The sequence below is a fragment of the Symphalangus syndactylus genome, chromosome 8 (genome assembly GCF_028878055.3).
Source record: "Symphalangus syndactylus isolate Jambi chromosome 8, NHGRI_mSymSyn1-v2.1_pri, whole genome shotgun sequence".
Classification (NCBI taxonomy): Eukaryota; Metazoa; Chordata; class Mammalia; order Primates; family Hylobatidae; genus Symphalangus; species Symphalangus syndactylus.
In genome coordinates, this window is record NC_072430.2 from 110,670,499 (window position 1) to 110,696,532 (window position 26,034).

A 26,034-nucleotide genomic window follows, 5' to 3' on the forward strand; every position below is an offset into this window, starting at 1 on the left:
TAAGCCACAGTGTCCAGCCCCTAGGTCAATTTTTTAATAGAACTATACAGTGCTATTTCTTCATCTGATTTTATGTTGTGACTGCCTTGACTGGGAAACTATATTATAAGGAAGATTTATTTAACAGATAGATACATTGAATGATATCTCTAAGCAATGTTTATAATCCAACCAACAGCCTAAAAGTCATGGGAGACATTTTCAGGTTGTCATTATCATGAGAGCCAGCAGAGGGCAGCACTACATTTTTCTGGAAAACCAGACAGCCTGGGAATTCTGAAAATGCCAAAAAACCACACAAAAAACAAAAAACCAAAACCATGAATAAACTTAAGTGAATGGTAATAAAAATTCGCAATTATTGACATGGTGAAGGGGTTGAGTCCCAAATAGCTTGGCCAAAATGTTAAGTATCAGCAGAAGTTTATGATGAAAAAACTAATGATTAATAATTTGTTTAAAGGTGGTCAAAAATTTAGAATGGTCATTTCAAACCACAGATGTCTTCAGAATCCTACAGTGATGAATGATGAAGCATACCATTTTGAAATCTTGATTCCACACCCTTGAATGAAAAATATTTTGATGGTATCTTTTAACTTCATATTTTAAAAAAATAGATGGCCGAACGTGGTATCTCACACCTGTATTCCCAGCACTTTGGGAGGCCGAGGCAGCTGGATCACGAGGTCAGGAGATCTAGACCATCCTGGCTAACATAGTGAAACCCTGTCTCTACTAAAAATACAAAAAATTAGCCAGGTGTGGTGGCATGCGCCTGTAATCCCAGCTACTTGGGAGGCTGAGGCAGGAGAATCGCTTGAACCCGGGTGGCAGAGGTTGCAGTGAGCTGAGATCGCACCACTGCACTCCAGCCTGGGCGACAGAAGCGATACTCTATCTCAAAAGAAAAAAAAAAAGATGATAATATACCAACAGTTCAAAATTCAAGAATATGTACAGTGAAGTCTGTCCTGTCCCCTAGGCCTCCAGTTCCACTCCATCAAAGCAGTATTAACAGGTTCTTAGGTCTTTCCAGAGCTACTGTAAGCTTTTGCATAGACTAATTGTAACATACCACATAGATTTCTACACCTTGCATTTTCCTTATGAAAATGAACACCTTGGGGCCGGGTGCGGTGGCTCACGCCTGTAATCCCAACACTGGGAGGCCTAGGTGGGCAGATCACAAGGTCAAGAGATCCAGACAATCCTGGCCAACATGGTAAAACCCTGTGTCTACTAAAAATACAAAAATTAGCCGGCAGTGGTGGCGCATGACTGTAGACCCAGCCACTCGGGAGGCTGAGGCAGGAGAATCGCCTGAACCCAGGAGGTGGAGGTTGCAGTGAACTGAGATCGCACCACTACACTCTGTCTCAAAAAAAAAAAAAAAAAAAAGCCAGGCATGGTGGCTCATGCCTGTAATCCCAGAGGTGGGGGATCACGAGGTCAGGAGTTCGAGACCAGCCTGGCCAACATGGTGAAACCCTGTCTACTAAAAATACAAAAAAAAAAAAAGAAATGGACACCTTGGAGATTATGCCTTGGATATCCCATTATTAGTACATCCTTATTTAATAGATGCATAATTCATGTTTTCATTTCATAATTCATTTTCTCATAGTTCATTTAGACAGTCTCCTGTTGACTGGATTCTTAGGTTGCTTTTAATGTTTTGTTATCATGGGCAGTGCTGCAGTAGAAAACCCCGATACTCATTTTCTTGAGAGCCAATATACTGAATGAACTGGTTTGTTTTGTTTGGTTTTGTTTTTTTGAGGTGGAGTCTCACTCTGTCGCCTGGGCTGGAGTAAAGTGGTGCGATCTCAGCTCCCTGCAACCTCTGCCTCCCGGGTTCAAGCGGTTCTCATGCCTCAGCCTCCCGAGTAGCTGGGATTACAGGTGCCTGTCACTATGCCCAGCTAATTTTTTGTATTTTTAGTTTGATGGTGTTTCACCATGTTGGCCAGGCTGGTCTCAAACTCCTGACCTTGTGATCCCCCCTCCTCAGCCTCCCAAAGTGCTGGGATTACAGGCGTGAGCTGCTGCACCCAGCCCGTGAACCCATGAACTTGTTTTAAACCAATAGTCTCAGAAGGCACTGGTTTCCAAAGAGATTTTTTTATTCCTGTTTCTGGCTTTAGAGTGGAAGGAAGCAAAGATAAAAAAGAGTCCACTTTTTTTTTTTTTTTTGCATGCCCCATAAATGATTATAATGACTATGAAAGTTTTTCTTTTCTTTTTTTTTTTTTGAGACAGGGTCTCAATCTATCATCCAGGATGGAGTGCAGTGGCACGATCACGGCTCACTGCAGCCTTGAACTCCTAGGCTTAAGCAATTCTACCTCAGCCTCCTGAGTAGCTGGGACTACAGGCACGTGCCACTATACCCGACTAATTTAAAAAAATTTTTTTAGAGATGGGGTCTTGCTATGATGCCCAGGCTTTGAACTCCTGGACTCAAGTGATCCTTCCACCTTGGCCTTCCAAGGTACTGGGATTACAGGTGTGAGCCACCGTGTCCAGCCTGAAACAGTATTTTTCATGTTTGGCATCCCTAGCAGAGGGCTGGGCAGTGTGGGAACTCAAAACTGATTACTTCTGTATCACTTTGTTAGATGAAACAAAAAAACACAAAAGAAGAGGAGAAAATTAGTATAGGGAGGCAATTCAAACATAAAATTGTTAAAAATAAAAGTCATTGGTTTGGGGATTAAGCAAATAATCTAAAAGTTCAGAAGGTAAGAGAAGGCTAGAAATGATGAAAAGTTTTTTGGAAGAATCAGATATAATGATTTGGGAAGCAATTAGACAAATTCGTGAGATTTTGCAGTGTGTGCCTGGAATCTTAAGATAGGATGGGGCCAGTCTGTAGACACATTTGAATTACAGACTGGCACGTTATATGAGGTTTACAAACCACAGAATATTAACGTTAAGACAGCTTTGAAGGCCGGGCGCGGTGGCTCACGCTTGTAATCCCAGCACTTTGGGAGGCCGAGGCGAGCGGATCACGAGGTCAGGAGATCGAGACCATGGTGAAACCCCGTCTCTACTAAAAATACAAAAAAAAAATTAGCCGGGCGTGGTGGCGGGCGCCTGTAGTCCCAGCTACTCGGAGAGGCTGAGGCAGGAGAATGGCGTGAACCCGGGAGGCGGAGCTTGCAGTGAGCCCAGATTGCGCCACTGCACTCCAGCCTGGGTGACAGAGCGAGACTCCGTCTCAAAAAAAAAAAAAAAAAAGACAGCTTTGATCTGGAGGTGATATGAATGAAAGCAAGGAGATCAAATGACTTATAATCCTCACAGATGGAAATGTCTAAATTGTGGCATATGTATTCAATGAAATATTTTATAAACTTTATTTATTTTTTTGAGATGGAGTCTCACTCTGTTGCCCAGGCTGGCGTGCCGTGGCACGATGTCAGCTCATTGCAACCTCCACCTCCCAGGTTCAAGTGATTCCCCTGCCTCAGCCTCCCAAGTAGCTGGGATTACTTGTGTGTGCCACAATGCCCAGCTAATTTTTGTGTTTTTAGTAGAGATGAAGTTTTGCCATGTTGGCCAGGCTGGTCTTGAACTCCTAACCTCAAGTGATCCACCCATCTCGGCCTCCCAAAGTGCTGGGATTACAGGCGTGAGCCACCACGCCCAGCCTAAACTTTATTTTTAAAAGTAAGTCTATAGCAACATTGAGAAATGCTTGATATTTCATGGACTATTACTATGAAAAGATGTGCTTATTTGTCCATGATTATTCAGTAAATATACTAAGTCACTAGTAAGTGACAGAGGAGAAACACAAACCAGGGTCTTCATAGGCCAGTTGATGTGTTGGTAACAGAATATGGAAGGTTCTTCATCCCTGCTTTTAGACAGTTTAATCCTATTTCATCAGTGTAATCCTTGCTTCATATTCTCATGAATGTGATGAGGTGAGGTGAGGTGATAAGAAAATATGGTGAGGGATAAGAAAATATCACATAAGGGTAAACTTTACCTTGTGTAAACTGAGACTTAAACACTAAAACACTGTTCTAGGCGGAGGTTCTCAAACCTCAATTCTTGATGTCTGTCCACTCACAGGCTCAACACTACATGGAAGCTGTCAAGGCTTGAGGCTTGAACCCTCTGAAGCCATGGCCCAAGCTCTACGCTGGACCCTTTCAACCATGGCTGGAATGGCTAGGATGCAATGCACCAAGTCCCTAGGTTGCACACAGCACGGGGACCCTGGGCCTGGCCCATGAAACCACTTTTTCCTCCCAGGCCTTTGGGCCTGTGATAGGAGGGGCTGCTGCAAAGGTTTTTTTGACATGTCCTAGAGACATTTTCCCCATTGTCTTGGTGATTAATATTTGGTTCCTCATTACTTATGCAAATTTCTGCAGCCAGCTTGGATTTCTCCTCAGAAAAAGATTTTCTTTTCTATCGCATTGTCAGGCTGCAAATTTTCCAAACTGTTATGCACTGTGTCCTTATAAAACTGAATGCCTTTAACAGCACCCAAGTCACCCCTTGCATGCTTTGCTGCTTAGAAATTTCTTCCACCATGATACGGTTTGGCTGTGTCCCCACCCAAATCTCATCTTGAATTTCCATGTGTTGTGGGAGGGACCTGGCAGGAGGCAATTGAATCATGGGGGGCAGGTCTTTCTCATGCTGTTCTCGTTGATACCCAGTCATGGGTATGTTTTACCCATGATTTAGGGTATCTGGTCGGATAAATTTCTAAGCAGCAAAGCATTCAAGAGGTGACTTGGGTGCTGTTAAAGGCATTCAGTTTTATAAGGGAAGCAGAGCATAAAAGTTTGGAAAATTTGCAGCCTGACAATGCAATAAAAAAGAAAATCCCATTTTCTGAGAAGAAAGTCAAGCCAGCTGCAGAAATTTGCATGAATAACAGGGAGCCAAATGTTAATCACCAAGACAAGGGGAAAATGTCTCCAGGGCACATCAGAGGTCTTCATGGCAGCCCCTCCCATCACAAGCCTGGAGGCCTAGGAAGAAAAAGTGGTTTCGTGTGCTGGGCCCAGGGTCCCTGTGCTGTGTGCAGCCTAGGAACTTGGTGCCCTGTGTCCCAGCTGCTCCAGCCATGGCTGAAAGGGCAATGTAGAGCTCGGGCCATGGCTTCAGAGGGTGCAAGCCCCAAGGCTTGGCAGCTTCCAAGTGGTGTTGAGCCTTCAAGTGCACAGACATCAAGAATTGAAGTTTGGGAACCTCTGCCTAGATTTCAGATGTATGGAAACACCTGGATGCCCAGGCAGAGGGGCAGGCCCTCATGGAGAACCTCTGTCAGGGTAGTGCAGAAGGAAAATGTGGGGTGGGAGCCCCCACACAGAGTTTCTACTGGGGCACCACCTAGTGGAGCTGGGAGAAGAGGGCCTCTGTCCTCCAGACCCCAGAATGGTAGATCCACTAACAGCTTACACCATTTGCCTGGAAAAGCTTCAGGCACTCAATGTCAGCCTGTGAAGGCAGCCAGAAGGGAAGCTGTACCCTGCAAAGCCACAGGGGCGGAGCTTCCCAAGACTATGGGAACCTACTACCTCTTGCATCAGTATGACCTGGATGTGAGACATGGAGTCAAAGGAGATCATTTTGAAGCATGTGCCACCACACCCTGCTAATTTTGTATTTGTAGTACAGACGGGGTTTCTCCATGTTGGTCAGGCTGGTCTCGAACTCCTGACCACAGGTGATCCACCCACCTCGGCCTCCCAAAGTGCTGGGATTATAGGTGTGAGCCACTGCGCCCGGCCTGGATTCTGGACTTTTGAGTTAATGCTGAAATGAGACTTTGGAGGACTGTTGGGAAGGCGTGATTGGGTTTGAAATGTGAGGACATGAGATTTGGGTGGGGCCGGGGTGGAATGATATGGTTTGGCTATGTCCCCACCCAAATCTCATCTTGAATTTTCATGTGTTGTGGGAGGGACCCAACAGGAGGTAATTGAACCATGGGGCAGGTCTTTCCCATGCTATTCTTGTGATAGCGAGTAAGTCTGAAAAGATCTGACGGGCTTTAAAAAGGGGAGTTTCCCTATGCAAGCTCTCTTCTCTTGTCTGCCCCATGTGAGACATGCTTTTCGCCTTCCACCATAATTGTGAGGCCTCCCCAGTCAAGTGGAACTGTAAGTCCGTTAAACCTCTTTCTTTTGTAAAACGCCCGGTCATGGGTGTGTGTTTATCAGCAGCCTGAAAACGGACTGCTACAAGTCAGATACCCTAAATCATCTCTCTCAAGTTCAAAGTTCCACAAATCTCTAGGGCCAGGGCAAAATGCCACCAGTCTGTTTGCTAAAACATAACGAGTGACCTTTGCTCAAGTTTCCAACAAGTTCCTCATCTCCATCTGAGACCACCTCAGCCTGGACCTTATTGTTCGTATCACTATCAGCATTTTTGTCAAAGCCATTCAACAAGTCTCTAAGAAGTTCCAAGCTTTCCCACATTCTCCTATCTTCTTCTGAGCCCTCCAAATTGTTCCAACCTCTGCCTGTTACCCAGTTCCAATGTCACTTCCACATTTTCAGGTACCTTTTCAGCAGTGACCCACTCTACTGGTGCCAATTTACTGTATTTGTCTGTTTTCGTGCTGCTGATAAAGACATACCTGAGACTGGGCAATTTACAAAAGAAAGAGGTTGAATTGGACTCACAGTTCCACATAGCTGTGGAGGCCTCACAATCATGGTGGAAGTTAAGGAGGAGCAAGCCACATCTTCTGTGGATGGTGGCAGGCAAAAAGACTGCTCCCTCCATAATTTTCAAAAGAAAATTGAGAAATTATAGAAATTGAAATATGTTTTTAAACTTGTAGTGAGTAGCAGAGTCAGATAAGACAAAGACTCTAGCAGAGACTGGGATAAGAGGCGGATCTTCAGAAGAGACTGGGATAAGGGGTGGATCTTTGGGAAACCCCAAAGACAAAGATACAGATTTCCAGTGTTTCTTGACCTCCACAGTTGGACGGAATCTCTTTCCTCTGAACAATCTGCACTTCTTCTTGGCTCTCTTATGGCACTTACTATTTTCTACCTTATTTTAGGATTTTTAATGCAGGTTTAATCTCACTTTCTAAACCCATTCCATGCTGTGCAGGTCTACGCAAACCAACCATCAAAGTCTGAGGAAGCTGAGAGGCTAAAGAGGCTGACATATCCAGTTTCTCAGAAAGAAACATTTGATAGAGACTTACGAACAGAAGCCATATCTGTGTCTTGGACGGTGGTGAGACAAGATGGTGGATCCCCGCACCATTACCCCCAAGACCCAGGGATTATATACCTTAGGGAAAAAGTGATTTGGAAGGGATGTGTAGTCTAAAATTCAACAGATTTGCACCATGAAGAGGTCACTGACCTAAAGGTATGCTTTATTGATCTTACACTGGTGTCTATATAAATATAGGAATAGAAGGTAGAAATATATCAATATGTCCATGATTTTTCCGAAATCATTCTGAAATTAGACTGGTCTGTTTGCCATCTGAGTGTCAGTGTTTTCATATATACCCTTAGTTTATACACGTTTACATACCCATTTCCTTTTTTTTAAATTTCAACTTTTATTTTAGTTAGGGGGGTACATGTGCAGATTCATTACATGGGAATATTGTGTGATGCTGAGGTTTAAAGTATGAATCCTGTCACCCTGGTAGTGAGCACAGTACCCCAACAGGTGGTTGCTTTTTTTTTTTTGAGACCGAGTCTCGCTCTGTTGCCCAGGCTGGAGTTCAGTGGCTCGATCTCAGCTCACTGCAACCTCCACCTCCTGGGTTCAAGTGATTCTCCTGCCTCAGCCTCCTGAGTAGCTGGGATTACAGGCACGTGCCACCACGCCCAGTTAATTTTTTGTATTTTTAGTAGAGACGGGGTTTCACCATGTTGGTCAGGCTGGTCTCGAATTCCTCACCTTGTGATCCACTCCTCCTTGGCCTCCCAAAGTGCTGGAAGTACAAGTGTGAGCCACTGAACCCGGCCGCCCAGGCTTTTTTTTTTTTTTTTTTGAGACAGAGTCTTACTCTGTTGCCCAGGCTAGAGTACAGTGATGCGATCTCGGTTCACTGCAACCTCCGCCTCCCAGGTTCAAGTGATTCTCTTGCCTCAGCCTCCTGAGTAGCTGGGACTACAGGCATTTGCCACCACGCCCAGCTAATTTTTGTATTTTTAGTAGAGACAGGGTTTCACCATGTTGACAGGCTGGTCTTGAACTCCTGACTTCAGGTGACCCGCCTACCTTGGCCTCCCAAAGTGCGGGGATTACAGGCATTAGCCACCGAGTCCAGCCTCAGCTCCCACTTACAAGTGAGAACATGCAGTATTTGGTTTTCTGTCCTGCACTAATTTACTTAGGATGATGGCCTCCAGTTCCACCCATGTTGCTGCAAAGGACACGATTTCATTCTTTTTTATGGCTGTGTAGTAGTCCATGATGTATATGTACCACACTTTGTTTATTCAATCTGCCATTGATAGGTACCTGATACCCAGAATTTTCTAAAAGCATTTCTGTTTATAATGATACTGTAGAGGATTAAAGATGGGTGCAATTTTTTTTGACATTCTTTCCGTTGAGAGGTGGGGATCTGTGTCTCTTCCCCTTGAACCTGAACTGTTCTATGCCTGCTTTGACCAATACAATACAGTAGAAGTAATACTGTACCTGTGCCAGTCATAGCCTTTAAGAGGACTAGAAATTTCCACCTTGGCCTCTTGGAGCCCTGAGTTGCCACATTAGAAGTCTGGCTACCCTGAAGTGCCATGGTGGAATAGCTGTGTTGGGAGGGGAGAGGGAGGGAGGGAAGGGGATGTCTTCGGCAGATTCCAGCTGTGATTTGCATCATCTCAGTCCAGCTGATGCTCCAGATATTGCAAAGCAGAGAGAGATGAACCTCCCTCTGACTTCTTTGAATTCCTGACCCTCAGAATTGTGAGAATTATATCACAAGTATAAATTGTCTTAAAAACGAGGTTCAGGAGGAGTTTATTAAGCATCATTAGTTTACTGGGTTTTTGGAGTGTGGCGACGGTATTTGTAGACACTGTTCCAGGAACATGAGCTGTCATATCCCCTCCTCTTCCACTTCCCATTGCAACCAATAAAGGCTGTTCCTACTATAAAAAACAAAGAGAGAGAGAGGGAGCAAGAAGAAAAAACCTCCCAAATCATTAACTAGAACAGATGTTTTAAGATAACCAACAATTACTTTAATTCATAAATGTATATACATAGATTACATAAAGAAATTAAGTACACATGTTGCATTTTAAAAATGTGTCTAGTAGGTTATTTGTACAGAATTAAAATGAATTTAAGAACACATTTTAACATTTTTAAAATTAATCATATATTTATTTATCTATCTTGTTTATTTATTTTTGAGACAGAGTTTTACTCTTGTTGCCCAGGCTGGAGTGCAATGGTGTGATCTTGGCTCACCGCACCCTCTGCCTCCCAGGTTCAAGAGATTCTCCTGCCTCAGCCTCCTGAGTAGCTGGGATTACAGACATGCACCACCGTGACCGGCTAATTTTGTATTTTTAGTAGAGACAGAGTTTCTCCATGTTGGTCAGGCTGGTCTCGAATTTTCGACCTCAGGTGATCCCCCCGCCTTGGCCTCCCAAAGTGCTGGGATTACAGGTGTGAGCCACCGTGCCTCACCAATCATATATTTAATATTAAGACTTAAGGCTTTAGAAAAGTTGTTATTTAAAAAATAACTGATATTGCTTCAAAAGTGATTAATTCACCATGGTATAATTAACAAGAATGATGCATTTCATTTAAGTTGCAGAAAAAAATTATGCAGATCCTTCCTAAGTATTTTCAGTTTTTTAAAAAAATTTATTGCCACATCACAAGGAGTCAAGAGGATCCTTCCTAAGTTTCATATCCACACAAAAATGTGATGCCTATATACTGACCAGAAACAATAACAATGAAAGTGGAGTTGGCTCTCTATCTTGGAAACAATTTTAATCTGAAAGCATCAGTCAGAGGACCCACATAAAAAGCAATATACTGATTTGTGGAAAAGTAATAACTTATTGAGCTGTTTCCGGGAGACACAGATTCTTGGTTTCTGAGTTCCTGAGCTGTTCACTCACTGTGCCAGAACAGCTGACTTCCCACAGCGTGTACTTGAGTATCTCAGCAACTGAGGACCGGAAGCGAGCTTGGAACTTCTTACTAATTAGGACATAAAGGATGGGGTTCAAGCAACTATTGAGGAATGCCAAACCAGTGGAGAGGGGGATTCCAGCCTGCATCACGTGGTGGGAATAGCTATTGTGGTGAATGGTGAGCTCCCAAATGCTAAACAGGTGATAAGGAGTCCAGCAAACCACAAAGGCCACAACCACAACCAGAATTGTCCAGAAATGCCTACTGGAGATCAGGATGCTTCGCTTCTTCACCTTGAAGATGAGACACAAGTAGCAAATACTCATTGTTAGCAAAGGGAAGAGATAGCCAACGATAAATTTCACCCAGGTCAGAACATGGTGCCTGATCAAAGTGAGGTCAGGATCATGCTTCTGAAAATTGTTATAGCAAAGAGTGTGATTATTGAACTCCACAGTGTCCCGGAAGTATAGGGCAGGACCACCAATTAGAGAAGCCAAAAGCCAGATGAATATAATGACAATCAGAGAGTTCTTGAGGGTTCGATGCCGATGAGATAAGACAGGATGGATCAAGTGGATATAATGGTCCAGGCTGATCACTGTCAGGAAAAAAACACTGGCAAACATATTCAACTGGGCAGTGAAGGAATTGGCTTTGCACAGCCAGATGCCAAAGGGCCAGTGGAAATTCATGGCCACATAGGAGATGTACAGGGGCAGGAAGAGAAGAAAAATGAAATCCGCAATGGCTAGATTGAGGAACCACAGAGTGGTGACTGTCTTCTTCCACTTGAACCCCGTGAACCAAATGACAATGGCATTTCCTGGAATTCCCAGAACAAAAGCCAAACAATATAACACCAGGGAGACCCAGTGAACAACTCCCAGCTGGACTTTCTCCTCCAAATCAGACTCCAGAGAGTAATAGTCTAGGTCATAGGAATAGTTTTCAAATTCTTCAAATAATGTTTCCTCCAAATCTTCCATGACCTTGCTAAATGGAGAATGAAGAAATCTGTAGAAGCAAATTTAAAAAGAAAGAAAAAAATTTTTAAAGAAAAATGAAAGTTCAGTGCATGATAAGGAACATGAAGATAAAAATATTTCAGGTTATGGACCAGACATAGTATTTTTTTTTCTTTTTTTTGAGACAGGGTCTCACTCTGTTGCCCAAGCTGGAGTGCAATGGCATATTTTCGCTCACTGCAGCCTTGACCTCCTAGGCTCAACTGCCTCCTACCTCAGCCTCCCCAATAACTAGGACCACAGGTGCTCATGACCATGCTCAGCCAATTTTTAAATTTTTTGTAGAGATGAGGTCTCACTATGTTGCCCAGGCTGGTCTCAAACTCCTGAGCTCAAGTGATCCTCCTACCTCAGCCTCCCAAAGTGCTGGGATTATAGGCATGAACAACTATGCCCAGCAAATATAGTATATTTTTTCATAGGACTTGTGGTTATACTCCATATGTTCAAGTCTTGGTGAGCCTCAGTTTCACTCTGATTATCATTCTCCCAGCATGAGAGTTCATTTCTATAAAGTATTTAGTACTTGCTAAATTAAAATGAATGACTCTACAGTTATAATTCTTCTGTTCGTAATGCTTGTAGGGCTGACTAGAGAGAACTCAACAAGCATTTATTAGATTCCTACTATGCATTATTATTTTACAGCAGATGCAAAAGAAAACGGATTAATACTTACAGAGTGATAACTTCAAAATCTGTATTTCAGCCAGACACAGTGGCTCACATCTGTAATCCCAGCATTTTGGGAGGCTGAGGCAGGGAGATTGCTTGAGACCAGCCTGGGAAATATAGCAAAAACCTGTCTCTACAAAAAAATTTTTTAAAAATAGCCAGATCTGGTGGCTCATGCTGTAGTCCCAACTACTCAGGAGGCCGAGGCAAGAGGATTGCGTGAGCCCAGGAGTTTGAGGCTGCAGTGAGCTATGATCAAGCCACTGCACTCCAGCCTGGGCAACAGAGCAGGACCCCACCTCAAAACAAAATTTTTCGTGAAAAAATCTGGATTTGTTGTTGCCCTGACTTCTTAAACTCTAGATAAAGAGTTCCTACTACTTCCTAGACCAATCCACCTGGATGTCACTGGAGATTTTGACCTGAGATTTTGCATCCAAGGATGTTTCGAGTACATGTTTATGAAAGCAAACATAGTAATCAGAATTATATCAATATGGATGGCTTCTCATCCAAAAGATGGCTTTTGGAGTAAATTTGATTATGACCACTTAATTTCTATATTAATTTCCTACAGAACGCTATTAAGCTTTATTTAAATTTTTACCTTATTGAAATAATTCTTTTCCATAATAATTTATGACAAAGATTAGAATTTTTTTTTGAGACAGCCTTCTGTTTTTGTTTTTTTGTTTGTTTGTTTGTTTTTTTGAGACAACCTCCCATTACAGAGGCTGGAATGCATGGCACAATCTCGGCTCACTGTAGCCTCTGCTTCCTGGGCTCAAACAATTCCCCTGTTTCAGCCTCCTGAGTAGTTGGGATTACAGATGCCGGCTACCATTCCTGGCTAATTTTTGTATTTTTAGTAGAGACAGGGTTTCACCATGTTGACCAGGCTGGTCTCGAACTCCTGATCTCAAGTGATCCACCCATCTCAGCCTCCCAAAGTGCTGAAATTACAGGTGTAAGCCAGAGTACCTGGCCAAAGATTGGATTTATTAATCAGTTTTACTTTATTTTTGCCCATACCAAATTTTGTCTCTTATAATTTCTACCAAAGTAAGTTTTATTTTGTGCCCACTCCCTGCCCTTTTTTTTTTTTTGAGACAGAGTTTTGCTCTTGTTGACCAGGCTAGAGTACAGTGGTGTGATCTTGGCTTACCTCAACCTCACCTCCCGGGTTCAAGCAATTCTCCTGCCTCAGCCTCCCGAGTAGCTGGAATTACAGGCATGTGCCACCACGCCCGGCTAATTTTTGTGTTTTTAGTAGAGACAGGGTTTCTCCATGTTGGTCAGGCTGGTCTCGAACTCCCGACTTCAGGTGATTCGCCCACCTGGGCCTCCCAAAGTGCTGGGATTACAGGCATGAGCCATCGCACCCAGCCTTTTTTTTTTTTTTTTTTGAGACAGAGTCTTGCTTGTCACCAGGCTGGAGTGCAGTGGCACCATCTCGGCTTATTGCAACCTCCACCTCCCGGGTTCAAGCGATTCTCCTGCCTCAGCCTCCAGGTATTTTTAGTAGAGACAGGGTTTCACCATGTTGGCCAGGATGGTCTTGATCTCTTGACCTCATGATTCACCCACCTCGGCCTCCCAAAGTGCTGGGATTACAGGAATAAGCCACTGCACCTGGCCCCTTTGCCTTTTTTCTTATCAAGGCCAGTTTTTCTGGGTTAAGAAGACTTGAATGTCAATTTTTCAATCAGCACAAAAGTATACTGTGTGCAACTCTGTCTTCTTCCATTTTATTTTGTGCTATTTCTATCTGTAGTATTGAATGAAGATCAAGCAGAAAAAAGATTAATAGTTACATTCATTTCATGGAGCTACAATCATACATGAGGCAAGTATGTAAAATTTTAGATTATAGTAGGGTTAGAATAAAGAGGTCAAAACATCCTGTGTTGCTCACAGGCATCTCAAATTCAATTTGACTATCACTGAATTCATCATCCTACCTAAAACTTTCTGAGAAATCCGGCAGGGCATAATTAAAAAACAAAAGCAATTTATTCCCTTCCTCCCAACCCCAGCCCAGCAACTTTTTTGTTCTTCAATATTCAATTCAAATGCCACCTTTCTTAGAAACATTTTCTGACTTACCTTCCTGCAGTTAATTATAATTATTATTGTTATTATTAAAACAATTTATAATAAAATGATAGTCAATGTTATTGAGAATTTACTAGATGCCAGACATGTATGATCTAATTTGATCCTCATAAGAATCTTACATACACTTGTAATCCCAGTGCTTTGGGAGGCCAAGGCAGGAGGATTGCTTGAGCCGAAGAGTTTGAGACAAGCTTGGGCAACAAAGTGAGAAACTGTCTCTTAAAAAAAAAAAAAAAAAAAAAAAAGATCTTACATTTTAGGTAAGTACAGGTGACCCTTGAAAAACATGGGGGGTGCCTAGAGGTGCTGACCCCACACACACTAAAAAAAATTTACATAAAACTTTTCGTTGTTATTGAGACATGGTCTCCCGCTGTCACCCAGGTCAGAATGCAGTGGCACAATCATAGCTCACTGCAGCCTCAAATTCCTAGGCTCAAGTCATTCTCCCACCTCCACCTCCCAAGCAGCTGGGACTACAGGCTTGTGCCACCATGCCTGGCTAATTTTTGTATTTTTAGTAGAGACAGAGTTTCACCATGTTGGCCAGGCTGGTCATCTTGATCTCCTGACCTCAAGTAATCCGCCCATCTCAGCCTCCCAAAGTGCTGGGATTACAGGCGTGAGCCACCATGCCTGGCCCTATTATTTTTTTTAGAAACGAGTATCACTATGTTGCCCAGGCTGGATTCAAATTCCTGAGCTCAAGGGTTCCTCCTGACTCAGCCTCCTAAGTAGCTGAGACTACAGAAACACACCACCAAACTTGACTTGCATATAACTTTTGACTCCCCCAAAACTTAACTATTAATAGCCTTCTGTTGATCAAAAGCCTTACTAATGACATAAAGCATCAATTAACACATATTTTGTATATTTTATGTATTATATACTGTATTCTTGCAATAAAGTAAGCCAGAGAAAAGAAAATGTTATTAGGAAATCATAAGGGGTTGAGAGCAGTGGCTCACGCCTATAATCCCAGCACTTTGGGAGGCCGAGGTGGGTGAATCACCTAAGGTCAGGAATTCAAGACCAGGCTGACCGACATGGTGAAACCCCATCTCTACTAAAAATACACAATTAGCCGGGTATGGTGATGCATGCATGTAATCCCAGCTGCTTGGGAGGCTGAGACAGGAGAATTGCTTGAACCTGGGAGGTGGAGGTTGTAGTGAGCCGAGATTGTACCATTGCACTCCAGCCTGGGCAACAAGAGCAAAACTCCATCTCAAAAAAAAAAAAAGGAAATCATAAAGAAGAAAATACATATTTACTAGTCATTAAGTGGAAGTGGACCATCATAAAGGGCTTCATCCTCATCATCTTTACAACAAGTAGGTTGTGGAGGAGGAAGAAGATGGGTGGGTCTTGCTGTCTCGGAGTGGTAGGGGCAGAGGGAGAAAATCTATGCCTAAGTGAATCTGCACAGTTGAAACCCATGTTGTTCAAGGATCAACTGTACTATTATTGGTCTCATTTTTAAGAAACAACACTGAAGCTTGTAGAAGCTTAGTAACTTACTCAAGATCACACAACCTGCAATTGCAGAGTCAGGATCTAAAGTCAGATCTGTTGGACCCCTGGCCTGAGCTCTTAACCACTACAGCATTCCCCTCTTCTGTCATACTTGTCTTATCACACTTAACATGTTATGTTGTCATTAATTTTTAATTTCTTCTCTATTAGACTGTGAACTCTTTGAGAATAAGGACTGTCATGGCTGTACCCCCAGTGCCTTGTACATCTTAATATATCACAGGTGATTAACAGATGCTTAATAAATGATTGGCTCCCATTCCGAACCAAAGATAATTTTAAAACTTCAGGTGAGATTTTCTGAGTTCACCCCTAAGTCAGGGTCACTGCCAGACTCTCTCCAACCTTGACCCACAGTTATTTATCTATTTATTTATTTTTTCTGGATGGAGTCTCACTTTGTCAAACAGGCTAGAGTGAGTGCAGTGGCGTGATCTTGGCTCACTGCAACCTTCATCCCCCGAGTTCAAGCAATTCTCCTGCCTCAGCCTCCAGAGTAGTTGGGATTACAACTGCCACCACACCCGGCTAATTTTTTGTGTGTTTTTAGTAGAGACAGGGTTTCACCTTCTTGGCCAGGCTGGTCTTGAACTCCTGACCTCGTGATCCACCCGCCTCAGCCTCCCAAAGTGCTGGGATTACAGGCGTGAGCCACCGCACCCAGCTGACCCACAGTTCTATCATCAGGATCTTGGCTTATTCCTGGACACCAAATCCCTTCCTTCGTGTGTCCTATTCCAGTGAGCAAGAATTGGCTCCTGTCATGCTGCCCCATTCTTTCAGGCCTGGGATCTCAGTCTGCCCTCTCACTCACTCCTGGTGGCTGATTCTCCCCACTGTCAGATCCTTCCCAGCTTAGTCTAAAACTTTCTGTCTTTTCTGTGTACTAGGACATCCTTACCTTCCAGGTGCCTATGATCTGTTCCTTTAAGCTATTAGCAATTCAGAAGCCACATGGCCCATGGGGTGGTCTGAATCACCTTATAAAACCCTAAACAGAATCTCATTCCCCAAACAAAGAAAAGCCCATGGAAGACCCCTAATAGCTTCTAACCACTATCCTCACCAAAAGTCAGGAGCCTCCCCTTCCAATGTCATTACTGACCCTGCTGGGACAGTGTGATCATCGCAGGGCCTGTTGAAGGCAACCATCTTCTTCTGCATTCTGTTGGGGCAGGGGATTGGAGTGTGGGATACTGGTATGTTTATGTGTGTGTGCATATGCCTTGAGGATGAGTGATTTATCTGAATAGAACACCTTCAAACAGAAAGCCCTGCACCAGAGAAGTTCCTAATCTTCCAGGAAGCAGATGAATACATTAGATTTAAGGTATAGTTCAGGCTCGGAGAAAAAGCTTCAAGAACAGCTGGTTGATGCTCACCTGAATCCTTTATGGGAAATAGGAGCTTAGGAATTCCCCTAAGACTTAGAGCAGATGTTTTTGTGTGATGGTGATGGTGAGGGGTAAGGATAGAGTGTAGAAAAGACAGACAGCAGAACTTAGCAACTGTCCTACTGAATCCTTGAGTGGGCACAGTTAACTTTTGAAGACATACTCTTGTTTACCTATTATACCTTGTTTGGCCATTGCTTTACAGTTTTCAGGTACTTCCAGATCTAAGTAAGTTTCCAGACCTCATTTAAACCTTCCCAAATATCTAGAGACAAAATGTATTCATTTCCTAGGGCTGCCGTAACAAAGTACCAGAAACTGCTTGGCCTAAGACAACAGAAATGTATTGTCTCACAGTCTGGAGACTAAGTCTGAAATCAAGGTTGTTTATTATGAGGGCTGTCTTGGAACATCCTTTCCATGCCTCTTGCCTAGCTTCTTGTGGTTTGCTGGCAAACTTTGGCCTTCCTTGGCTTGTACATGTGTTACGCTGATCTCTGCCTACATCTTCACATAGCATTCTCCTTGTGTGACTCTGTGTCTAAATTTCCCCTTTATATAAAGACACCAGTCATTTCGAATTAGGGCCCACCCTAATACCTCATTCTATTTTCTATTCTATTGCCTCTGTAAAGACCCCATTTCTCTCTGTCTCTCTTTTTTTTTTTTAAGACAGGGTTTCACTCTTGTTGCCTAGGCTGGAGTGCAGTGGCATGATCTCGGCTCACTGCAACCTCTGTCTCCCGGTTTCAAGCGATTCTTCTGCCTCAGCCTCCTGAGTAGCTGGGACTACAGGTGTGCACCACCACATCCGGCTAATTTTTTTATTTTTAGTAAAGTCAGGCTTTCACTATATTGGCCAGGCTGGTCTTAAACTCCTGACCTCGTGATCCGGCCGCCTCGGTCTCCCAAAGTGCTGGGATTACAGGTGTGAGCCACTGTGCCCAACCTAGACCCCATTTCAAATAAGGTCACAGTCTGAGGTAGTGGGGGTTAGGACTTCAACGTATCTTTTTTTGGTGGGGGAGGAGGGTTACCATCCAACCCATAAGACTAACTCAGGAGTGGCAACCACCATTTCTGAATCCTGATCACTCATTCATTCAGCCAATATTTGGTAAGTGCTCATATTGTTCAGGCACTATTCTAACTGATTGAGATACTTCACTAATTAAGACAGACAACTATTTCTTCCCTCTTAGATTTTATATTTACCAGGCAGGGATAGATAGTAAAAAGGTAATATTATAAAATTACATAGTGTATTAAGAGATGGTAAGTGCTATAGAAAGATGAAAAAATTGAACAGGATAAAGGGAATAGAAGGTGGTTTTAACTAACTTACTTTCTTTCTTTCTTTCTTTCTTTCTTTCTTTCTTTCTTTCTTTCTTTCTTTCTTTCCTTTCTTTCCTTTCTTTCTGACACTCTTGCTCTGTTGCCTAGGCTGGAGTGCAGTGGCATGATCTCGGCACACTGCAACCTTCACATCCTGGGTTCCAGCGATTCTCCTGCCTCAGTCTCCAAGTAGTTGGGATTACAGGTGTGAGCCACCACAGCCAGCTAATTTTCATATTTTTAGTACAGATGGGATTTCACTATGTTGGCCAGACTGGTCTCAAACTCCTGAGCTCAAGTGATCTGCCCACCTCAGCATCCCAAATACTAGGATCACAGGCTTAAGCCACTGCACCCAGCCTGGTTTTAGCTTTTAATAAGGTGGTCCGAGAAGGACTTGTTGAAAAAATAACTGAAAAGGCTTGACGGAGGTGAGGGAATTAGTCATGGATATTTCCAGCAAGAGTGTTCCAGGCACTATTGCTATGGCAGAAGTGTGTCTAACATATTCTAGAAGCAATAAGGATGCCAGTATGTCTAGGATAGGATGAGAAAACCGAGCAAGAGGAAGAAAAGAAGGAAAAAATTCAACAAGAATGTAGGAGGTTACATCATATAGATGCTTGTCAGCCTTTGAATGATTTTTGCAAAGGGAAAAGGCAATCTGATTTTTATTATAGAAAGATCTCTCTTTCTGTTGTGTTGAGAATAGACTGTTAGATATAATGGTGGGGCAAACAAGTAAGAAATGGGCAGACCAGATAGAAAATTATTGCAATAATCCTGGCCAGAGATGACGGTGGCTTGTTAGGTGGTAGCAGTGAAGGTGATGGGAAATGATTAGATTCTAGGTATATTTTGAAGATAGAACCAACAGTTTTCTTAATGAAGTCAAATATAACCCCCAGACTTTGGAGCCTTCTGTACCAGAGTCCAAGGCCTTATACATCTGCTTTCCTCCTCTTCTCATGGGCTAGAATATAGATGCAGTGATAAGCCACCTTGCACCATGTAAATGAAGAAAACATGGTTTTTCTTTTTTTTTTTTTTTGAGATGGAGTCTTGCTCTGTCACCCAGGCTGGAGTGCAGTGGCGCGATCTTGGCTCACTGCAACCTCCGCCTCCCGGGTTCACTCCATTCTCCTGCCTCAGCCTCCCTAGTAGCTGGGGCTACAGGCGCCCACCAACACGCCCGACTAATTTTATGTACTTTTAGTAGAGGCGGGGTTTCACCATGCTGCGCCTGGCAAAACATGGTTTTTCACAAATAGAAGTTTGGGCCCCGGGGTGACCTCGTGGAACAGAGCTACCCTACTTTTCTGGACCACCTCCTTTGGATTACTAAGTGAAAATATTCTCCTGGAATCCTTTTGGGCTATTTTTTTCTCACAAAACTGTGTGGGTCTGTGGAATGGGCCTTTTTTTTTTTTTTTTTTTTTTTGATGGAGTCTCACACTGTCGCCCAGGCTGGAGTGCAGTGGCACGATCTTGGCTCACTGCAAGCTCTGCCTCCCAGGTTCATGCCATTCTCTTGCCTCAGCCTCCCAAGTAGCTGGGACTACAGGCGCCCACCACCATGCCCGGCTAATTTTTTGTATTTTTAGTAGAGATGGGGTTTCACCGTGTTAGCCAGGATGGTCTCCATCTCCTGACCTCGTGATCCGCCTGCCTCGGCCTCTCAAAGTGCTGAGATTACAGGCGTGAGCCACCGCGCCTGGCCAGAATGGGCTTTTGTTAAAGCAGCTGAACATGTATCCTAACTAATATAACTTCTCTAGGCCCTACCTTTGAGCACTGTGGTGGAGCCCTGGCAGTGCTCACCTCCTGTGACAAGATGTTATAAGAGGTCTTTGTGGTAGGAGCTATTTCTCACAATGGTTATGGCTTCAGAAGCTCACTGGAGGAGGGAGAGGGGAGCTTCCCTTAGAGGGGACAGAAAGGGAAAGAAGCTGGCCTTATGAGGAGGAACTCTTACCCCAGCAATGGTTAGGGAGCTATTTAGGAAATCCCCTTTTTAGCCATGAAGACTTAACATGAAGGAGGTTTTGCAGTTGACTATGGTGGGTTAAAGAGGTGCTGCTGGGAAGACTCCGCTGCCCTTTTTTTTTTTAAGACAGGGGTTTTGCTCTGTCACCCAGGCTGGAGAACAGTGGCAGAATCATAGCTCACTAGGCAGTAACCCAGTTACCCTGATTAGAGAATGAAGTAGGCCAGCCACAGGGGCCCACACTTGTAATCCCAGTACTTCTGGAGGCTGAGGTGAGGGGACTGCTCGAGCCCAGGAGTTCAAGAACAGCCTGGGCAACACAGTGAAGACCCTGCCTCTATGAAAATAAGAATACATTTTTTTCCAAAAAAGAGAATGAAGGCCAGGCCCGGTGGCTCATGCCTGTAATCTCAGCACTTTGGGAGGTCAAGGCAGGCAGATCACTTGAGGTCAGGTGTTTGAGACCAGCCTGGCCAACATGGCAAAACCCCATCTCTACTAAAAACACAAAAATTAGCCAGGCGCAGTAAGGCGGAGGTTGCAGTGAGCTGAGATCACACCACTGCACTCCAGTCTGGCAACAGAATGAGACTCCATCTCAAAAAATAAAATAAAAAAAAGAATGAAGTAGAAGGGGGTCAGGTGTCTGCTAAGTTATACTTTGAACTAGAAACATGGTTGAGTGCAACTTTGGGGCAGAGCATAGCTTACAGGTAGGAATTGACATACCCAATCTGTGGAGATTAGAGCATGAAAATGAACTGTGTGATAATGCAATCTCAAAGTGATATCGGTGCTCTCAAAGGAAAAATGTGTTTACAAAGAAAGCTTACTACCTTGAGCATTTCTGCCAACTTAAATTTAAAGGCCTGTAGAGATGCTTCTTTAAATTATTAAAAAGTGGTATTACACTATATAATCAATCATGTCGTGTTGTATTTCCCTGTTTATTTTTGGTGGGTTAAGAGAGAAAGGACAAAAAGAGACACAAAAAGAAAATGGGGGAAATTTTTCCTCAACTTAGCCGTGTGAAGATATACATATATACATGCACACACATATATACATATGCATATATACAAATAGTTTTTGAGAGATGATGGGAGGATGTGAATGAAGGATCAGAGGTGAATAGGAGGGATGTCTGGGCAATAGAAAGAAGCTGTGGTGGGCAGTAACCAGAAATGAAGACAGATAGTAGGTGGACATTAGGTCTCTTTTTTTTATTTTTGAGACAGTCTCTTTCCATCATTCAGGCTGGAGTGGAGTGGCACAATCTTGGCTCACTGCGACCTCCACCTCCCAGATTCAAGCAATTCTCACTCGAGAATCAAGTGTGAAAAATCAAGTGATTTTTGTGCCTCAGCCTCCCAAGTAGCTGGGATTACAGGCGTGCGCCACCATACCTGGCTAATTTTTATATTTTTAGTAGAGACAAGGTTTTGCCATGTTGGACAGGCTGGCCTTGAACTCCTGACCTCAAGTGCTCCATCCCCTTTGACCTCCCAAAGTTCTGGGATTACAGGTGTGAGCCACCACACCTGGCAGCATTAGGTCTTTAAATCCAGGTTTAAAATAAAGAGGATCATTAAACAGGCAGGATCAAGTGGCCTTGGATGGCAGTGACTTTCCATTGAGATGTCCATGTAGTTTTCTCAGTTTGGAAGAGCACAATAACAATGTCAGCATAAGGCTTTTCGACTTGACAGAAAAGAGGAAATAGCTACTGTATTTGTCTTAAACCATATGTGCTGCTGAAAGGCAAATAAATAATTCTGACTGAAATGAAGACTAATAAAGGCCTCTATGATCATAAAAAGTTTGTGTAGCCATTTAACCGCCAAGCTGTACTGTGAACAGGGATATATGTAGGGCCACCCAAGTCTATTAAAAATGTGTGAAAAATGCTTGGTGTGAAGCAAAGTTCAGAGAACCTCTATGAAGTCTCTGGTTTATGTTCCAAAGAAAGTGAAGGGACATATTTACTGCAGGGATTCAGCTGCTTCGAGGACCCACGTTACCACATTCCTGGGTTACTTCTACCTAGATATTCAAATGGCAAATCGTGTGTTTGTGGAGCATAGAACTACCTATTGAATTAAACAATCTGGTGTCTGATCTATTCAGATTTAATAGATGGCAAAGCTGAAACTCTTTTCTGAATAAATAAATTTTACTGCAAGAGTTCTGGCAGAAAATGTAATAATAAACAGTCTATAAAATCCAGATGATTTGGGGGAAGGACACCTGGTAGAAGTGTGTAACATTAAACTTTTAAATGTGGCTTTAGACAAGGCTTGGCTATAGAGGGAAACATTTTGTTCATCTACCTTGACAAAACACAAAGATTCCTTCTGGCAGAACATTTGGTGAATGAAGAGAGGTTTAATTTTGTTCTGTATTGTTGAGTTAGATGGGTTTTCATGGATCACTGCAAAAATGTACACCTCACAGAATCTTAAGGCAGTTTAGGCTCTAAGCTGGTTTGAACAGAGAGAAGGACTTGATATGGCAAACTTTGTCTACGTAGGTTGCCTGTGTAGTGTTCCCTACACACTCTGGTAAAAAGAACTCAAGCTCTGAATGTGTCTCCTGTTAACACCACAGGGGCCCTTGGGGGAACATGTATTTTGCTTCTGACCGGATAACACGAAGGAATAGAAAAGGCAGGGAGCGGTGGCTCATGCCTGTAATCCCAGCACTTTGAGAGGCTGAGGAAGGCAGATCATTTGAGGTCAGGAGTTCAAGACCAGCCTGGCCAACATGGTGAAATCCCATCTCTACTAAAAATACAAAAATTAGCCGGGTGTGGTGGTATGTGCCTGTAGTCCCAGCTACTCAGGAGGCTGAGGGAGAAGAATTGCTTGAACTCAGGAGGTGGAGGTTGCAGTGAGCCAAGACGGTGCCACTGCACTCCAGCCTGGGCAATAGAGTCAGACTTCATCTAAAAAAAAAAAAAAAAGAAAAGAAAAGAATGAATAGAAAGGATTGATGGACACAAGAGAGAAATTCTCCAGTAAAAACCAGAGATCCATGACCTAGCAAACATATGGTCAGCAAGCTGTTTTTCAAGGGCTGTCTTCTTAGGGAAGAAAGATTTTTTGAAACATGTATATGTGTGTGTTGCCCCAGGGAGGTGGTATTTGGGACATTGCTCAGTATTTTCCACTGTCAAACATAAACTATACTACACCCCAGAATGTACTCAAGATGTTTGGCATCAGTAGAGTATTTTGTTGCCATTCAGATGAACGATCTCTGTTTGGAAGGCGTTGAGGCAGAGCAACGCTTTAAAAAGAGACCCTGTTTATTCACCCAAGGGAAGCAAAGGGAGGTTAGATGGAAATTGAAGGTTGGGTGGTGATATTGTTGTTGCTGCCAGTTGGGAGGTGGTAGAACAACCCTCACACCCCAACCCCTGACATAGCTTATCCTGTAATAGAGATGCAGCTTGCCTAGCTGTAGTTACCATGTCATTTATTACTTAATGTCAGGCATTAAGACAAATGACAATGTTCTTTGGTATATTAGGAAGAATGAAAGTATTTTGATTTGGCTAGAGAAGGGACAACATAAATGGGAGTGTTCTGATGACAAAGGCCTTTGAATGTCATGCGTAAGGGTTTGGATTTTATTCCATTGCTCCCAAAGCATGTAAAAATGTTTGTAACAGGGAGTGACGTGACAGAATATTTGTTTTTGTAAAGATCATCTGGTAGCAGTTTGCAAGATGGTTTGGAAAATAATTTGAATGGAAGTAAGACAATCATTCAGGAGCCTATTACCACAGTGGAAGTCAAAGATGGAAGGTCCTTAGACAGTGAGAGAATTGAGATGAGGGAGATGTATTTGGAAGACATTGATTTGAGAAATGAATAGAATCTTTCAGGAAGCTTAGCTGAATTGCGTATAATCTTCACAATAACGTTTTTCTTGAGTTGGCACTGAAAACCTTGAACAGAAAAGAGAGCTAATTTTAGGCATACAAATGTTTTATCAGTTTTAAAGGCAGCGAGATTGGGAGAGAGAAAGAGAAAGTTTTTCCTTTTCAAAGAATAATTGAATCAAATGGAAATTAATGATACCTATTTTCATGATGCTGGGATCAAATTCTTGTCATAAAAGGCATTTGCAGCCTGATCTGCATGTCAGCCCCCATGCTTCACTTTGACAGTTTGAAAAGAGAACACAGCACATGTACGGGAAGTCAACGCCTACTTATGTACCTGTTGTTTTAATGCTCCACCCAGAAATTAGTGTTCTAACTTGTACAATCTGTATGGCTCTGTTGATTGCTGGGGGTGAATGATTATCCTTAGGTTAGGAAGAAACTTTTAGGCTTAATTCCTTTGCAAGACTTTAAGATAATTAACACACATGTATAATGTAAATATCAGGCAATATCGTGGCCTATGGGTTGTAGAATTAGACTGCCTGCTCTCAAATCCCAGTCCTTCCTGTTTCTGTCTGTGGGATCATGGACAAATTACCTGCTACCAAGAAACTTGTTTCCTCACTTGTTAAAATGGGAATAGTAATAGCACCTAACTCATGGGATTGCCATAATGATCACATGAGGAAATCCTTAAAAAGTGGTTAGCTCAGTGCCTGGCACACAAAGCATGCTCAATAATTGTAGCTATTAATCATTACCTACAAGTTTTAGCTTAGGACTTTTAAAAGCAGTAGAGAATAAAGGGGAAGGCAGAGAGAGAGAGTGGGACTTCTTTGAGTTACTTCATGAGAAGGGTGAGAAGATTTTAAGTAGAGATTCGAAAACATGTTTTGTTTTGTGGATTTTATGTTAAAAAAATACTGAATCTGCATGGAGTTCACACATTATTATATGCCTGCCTTCTGAAGGCATCTGAGTTGGGGACCCCTGTGTCTAGCCCCAAAATGCCATGTTTATCACCATATCTGGTTAAGAGTGGTGAGAAAATATCATACTGTATAGCACTATATTTCTCTTCTCTTTCTTTTTTTTTTTTTTTTTTTTTTAGACAGGGTCTGGCTCTGTCACCTAGGCTGTAGTATAGTGGTGTGATGTTGGCTTACTGCAGCCTTGACCTCCCAGGGCTCAAGCAGTCCTCTACCTTAGCCCCCCGCAGCAGCTGGGACCACAGAGACATGTGCCACCATGCCAAACTAATTTTTTTTTTTTTTTTTTTGATATGGAGTCTCGCTCTGTCGCCCAGGCTGGAGTGCAATGGCGCAGTCTCGGTTCACTGCAACCTCCGCCTCCCGGGTTCACAGTATTCTCCTGCCTCAGCCTCCTGAGTAGCTGGGATTACAGGCGCACACCACCACACCTGGCTAATTTTTTGTATTTTTTTTTTAGTAGAGATGGGGTTTCACTATGTTGGCCAGGCTGGTCTTGAACTTCTGACCTCCTGATTTGCCCGCCTCAGCCTCCCAAAGTGCTGGGATTACAGGCATGAGCCACTGTGCCAGGCCTTCTTTTTGGATTTTTTAGTAAAGATGGGGTTTTACCATGTTGCCCGGGCTGGTCTCGCGCTCCTGAGTTCAAGTGATCTGCCCACCTCAGCCTCCCAATGTGCTAGGATTGCAAGCATGAGCTACCGGGACTGGCATTCTCTTTAAAAAAAAAAAAAAAAAAAATTATTTATTTTATTTTATTATTTTTTTTTATAAAATAAATTTTATTTGAATTTTGATTCAATTATATTTTATTATTTTATTATTTTTATTTTATTTTTATTTTTCTATTTATTTGGTTGGACATGGTGGCTCATGTCTGAAATCCTAGCATTTTGGGAGGCTGAGGTGGGAGGATTGCTTGAGGTCAGGGCTTCAAGACCATAGT

At 43.0% G+C, this 26,034-nt stretch overlaps 1 protein-coding gene across 7 annotated transcripts in view; it reads right to left on the reverse strand.

Annotated features, from left to right (window-relative positions):
• Positions 1-9,192: 9,192 nt before the first annotated feature.
• CMKLR2 (chemerin chemokine-like receptor 2) overlaps positions 9,193-26,034 on the reverse strand; it is a 43,071-nt gene continuing 26,229 nt past the window's right edge. For 3 of the 7 annotated variants that reach the window (XM_063645036.1, XM_055290369.2, XM_063645037.1), the window contains exon 3: positions 9,193-11,148. In XM_063645036.1, the coding sequence (XP_063501106.1) occupies positions 10,053-11,120 (1,068 nt within the window). In that variant the 5' untranslated portion in view covers positions 11,121-11,148 and the 3' untranslated portion in view covers positions 9,193-10,052. Of the gene's footprint in view, positions 11,149-12,999; positions 13,603-25,700; positions 25,806-26,034 lie in introns of those variants that run through there. The other 4 variants (XM_063645039.1, XM_063645038.1, XM_063645041.1 and 1 more) reach the window with 3 other exon arrangements.